The sequence below is a fragment of the Orycteropus afer genome, unplaced genomic scaffold, assembly GCF_000298275.1.
Source record: "Orycteropus afer afer isolate SDZICR_OR568_19922 unplaced genomic scaffold, OryAfe1.0 scaffold00524, whole genome shotgun sequence".
In the NCBI taxonomy this organism is placed as follows: Eukaryota; Metazoa; Chordata; class Mammalia; order Tubulidentata; family Orycteropodidae; genus Orycteropus; species Orycteropus afer.
Window position 1 is genome coordinate 1,592,285 of NW_006922111.1, and position 3,243 is coordinate 1,595,527.

At 55.8% G+C, this 3,243-nt stretch overlaps 1 protein-coding gene across 1 annotated transcript in view; it reads right to left on the reverse strand.

Annotated features, from left to right (window-relative positions):
• The window catches only part of CELSR1 (cadherin EGF LAG seven-pass G-type receptor 1), a 72,856-nt gene that overhangs the window by 49,106 nt on the left and 20,507 nt on the right, over positions 1-3,243 (reverse strand). The window contains exons 9-10 of the mRNA XM_042782933.1: positions 2,219-2,404; positions 458-571 (exon numbers count right to left, since the gene is read on the reverse strand). Of these exons, the coding sequence (XP_042638867.1) occupies positions 458-571; positions 2,219-2,404 (300 nt within the window). The remainder of the gene's footprint in view (positions 1-457; positions 572-2,218; positions 2,405-3,243) is intronic.

Below are 3,243 nucleotides of genomic sequence, written 5' to 3' on the forward strand. Positions count from 1 at the left end.
GTCGAGGATGGGGGAGGGCAGCACTGGTTCCCGGTCACACAGGACCAGGGTGGGCGACAGAGTGGGAACGGGTGGAATTGACTCCCTGCAGCAGAAGCAGGGGTGGCCGGGTGCAGGACAAGTGAGCTGAGCCCCTTTTCAGCTGCTCACTCACTGGGTCCAGGGGACGAGTCCTGGTTGGACAGTGTGGGAGGTGGAGACAGTGAAGAGCTGGGTGCAAGATGTCCCATGAAGGTGGGGGGGTGACAACAGGGGGACCAGGGAGGAAGCAGAGAGGCCCTGACCCAGAGGGGAGCCGGGGGCGGGCCGTGTGGAAACCAGGACCTGTCTTGAGCTTGTTAACTTCATGATCCCTTTTAGCAAAATCGTTTGTTAAAAAACGAATTCTGAAAGCTACCAGGTGGACCAGCTACCGCCTCCCCACCCCAGCAGTGGGGGGCTTCCGTGCCCTCCATACCTGCATGCAGCCCCGGAAGCCTCGGCGCACAGACACCTTGTCTTCAGACACGCCCCCGACAGTGACGCTTCTCATCCTTAGCCCTGGGAGCTGGTTCCCAATCTGCACTGTGCCCTGGGCAGAGGACGGAGAGGCTTGGGGACAACCACCAGCTGAAAACACCACTGTCCCTGTGGTTACTTCCCCAGGGGGCAGAGAGGACGGAGGGGGCGTGGGGACAGCCTCCATCTAGAAACATCACTCTCTGTAGCAAACCCCTCAGGGAATGCCGGCCCAGGCCAAGCATAGCCTTGTGGTGAGAATCCAGCTGCCCGTGGGTCACCAGGGCACGGGGACCAGGCTGAGGACACACCTCAGCACCCGGCCCAGCCGGCCAGCAGGAGGGATGGTGGGTGACTCTCCCCACGCTGTAACCAGCTGACCACAAAACAACCCGTGTGTGGGACAGCGCTCAGCGGGCTCTGATGACCACACAAAGGGAAGCCCCATCTGTCACCGCAGGACCCCGGGAGGCCCGACCCTGGAACTGTGCCGGTGTCTGTCTCTGGGGGAGGTGGTCTAAGAACGCAGGAGCGCTTCAGAACAGGAGTAGGCCTTGAGTGTCTCGGTGTTTCATGCATCCAGGTTGTTTCAGCAGTGTCGCCTGGGAGTGCCCTGCCTGGAACATGACCTTGTCTACCTGGGCCAGGTGCACCTCTCTGATCCTTGGGTCTCAGTGCTCATCCCACCTGCCCTCACTGGCCCCTCTGAGGGCAGGGACCTTGGCCTCGTTAGTTCTTGCACCCTCTGAGGCACGGGGCTGAGTGTACGCCCGTTGCTCAGTACAACTGAGTGAACAGACGCTGAATCTCTAACGGAGTGTGCCAGGCATGAGCGGGGACACGGATGGACAGCTGACCAGCCACATCGGCAGTGGGAGGGAGGCGGGGGGCAGATGCTGGGGATCCCGGCATGAAGTCCAACCTCATGGGGCCCAGAAAGTGCTTCCCCAAATCCTTGTTCCTCTGGTAGGTCTCAGAACATTAAGGGGTGCTATGAGTTAAACTGTGTCCTCGAAAATGTGGTTGGAGTCCTAACCCCTGGCGAGTATTTGGAAATAGGGTCTTGGAAGATACCAGTTAAGATTAGGTGACACTAGGGTGGGTGCTGACCCAATGGGAAGGGTGTCCTTGCCAAAGAGGAGGACACAGAGGCACAGAGGCAGACGGGCACACGAGGGTGCGAGGCACAGAGGAAGACAGGGACACGAGGGTGCGAGGCACAGAGGAAGATGGGCACACGAGGGTGCGAGGCACAGAGGAAGATGGGCGCACGAGGGTGCTTCCAGGATGCTGGGGCTACTGGAAGCCGGCAGAGACAAGAAGACTCCTCCCCTAGAACCTTCAGAGAGAACATGGCCCTGGGTTTGGACTCCTAGCCTCCAGCCCTGGGAGAGGATAAATTTATGTTCTTCTGAGTCACATTTAGCTCTGGTGGCTCAGTGGCCTAAGGCATTTGACTGCTAACCAGAAGGTTGGCGGTTCAAGCCCACCAGCCACTCAGCGGAAGGAAAACTGGACAATCTATTTCTATAAAGATTTATCACCTAGGAAACCCAACGGGGAGGGGGTCACTATGAGTCGGATAATTGACTCAATGGCAGTGGGTTTGGTTCTGTTCTTTTTAAGTCACTTTTGGTGCCTTGGAAATGAACACAGGGGTCACTCTGTTTTCACACGACAAAGAGCTCTGTGCAGTGACATGGGTGCAGGCGACACTCACCTGGTCCATCCCGTAGTCCAAGGTCATGACTGCCAGGTACTTAATGTCCTTGCCCTCCTTGGCACTCTTCAGCTCTATCAGCAGGTGATGCCACTCCCCGTCAGTCACACGTGATCTGGACAGCAGCACAGATGCCACGTCAGTGGGGCCGTGAGACACCTCAAACCGGAGGTAATTACCCAGGATCTGTGGGAGAGGAGACCACACCTGCTGACCGAGCCAGTGGGGACAAAGTGGACAACACAGTGCAGTCACTTAAACCTTGAAGAAAGACAGACAGACCAGACACAGTGAAGTTTTGACTTGTTGTGACCGTTTACCACTCTTCAGACCCGCAAGCCTTCTCCTATGGTAGAAAGTGTCAAATACTGGGTGCAGGTTAAGTAAGACAAGGATGGTGAAAGAGCCTATTACTTCAAGACTGGGACCCCTCACAGACCCAGGGAACCACCAAACTCTTAGGGTAGGGAGTAAATGCTACACTGTATGAGACAAGATTTTGAAACCCATGTAAGAAAATAACCAAAATCAGCACTGTAACTGGTCTAAGAAATTCATGTTTTAAGATAAAGTGGCTGTGGCTATGCCAACGAAGGAATGGCTAAGTGGCCCAACCCTCCTCCTAAGACAACCTGGGAAAACGAGACAAAATACTAAAGAACAGCTGTTTGAAGGTGTCAGACTCAGGTGCCACGGGGGAACAGGAAACAACCAGGAAGAAAGGAATCCACAGGGTGAGCCAGGGGTTTGCCATCCTCTGTGGCTGTCAGATTGGGGTCCGTGGGAGCGCCAATGGCCATGCATCCAACTACCCACTGAAAGGCTGGTGGTGCGCATCCACCCAGAGGTGCCCAGGAAGAGAGGCCTGGTAACCAACTTCTGAAAGGTCACAGCCTTGAAAGAGCATGGGGACAGTCCTATTCTGAACACGAGGCCCTGAGCTGGAATCGACCTCATGGCAACTGGCTTCTTGGTTTTATGGTTTGTGATGGTTATGTTTTTGTGTCAACTTGGCTGGGCCTGGT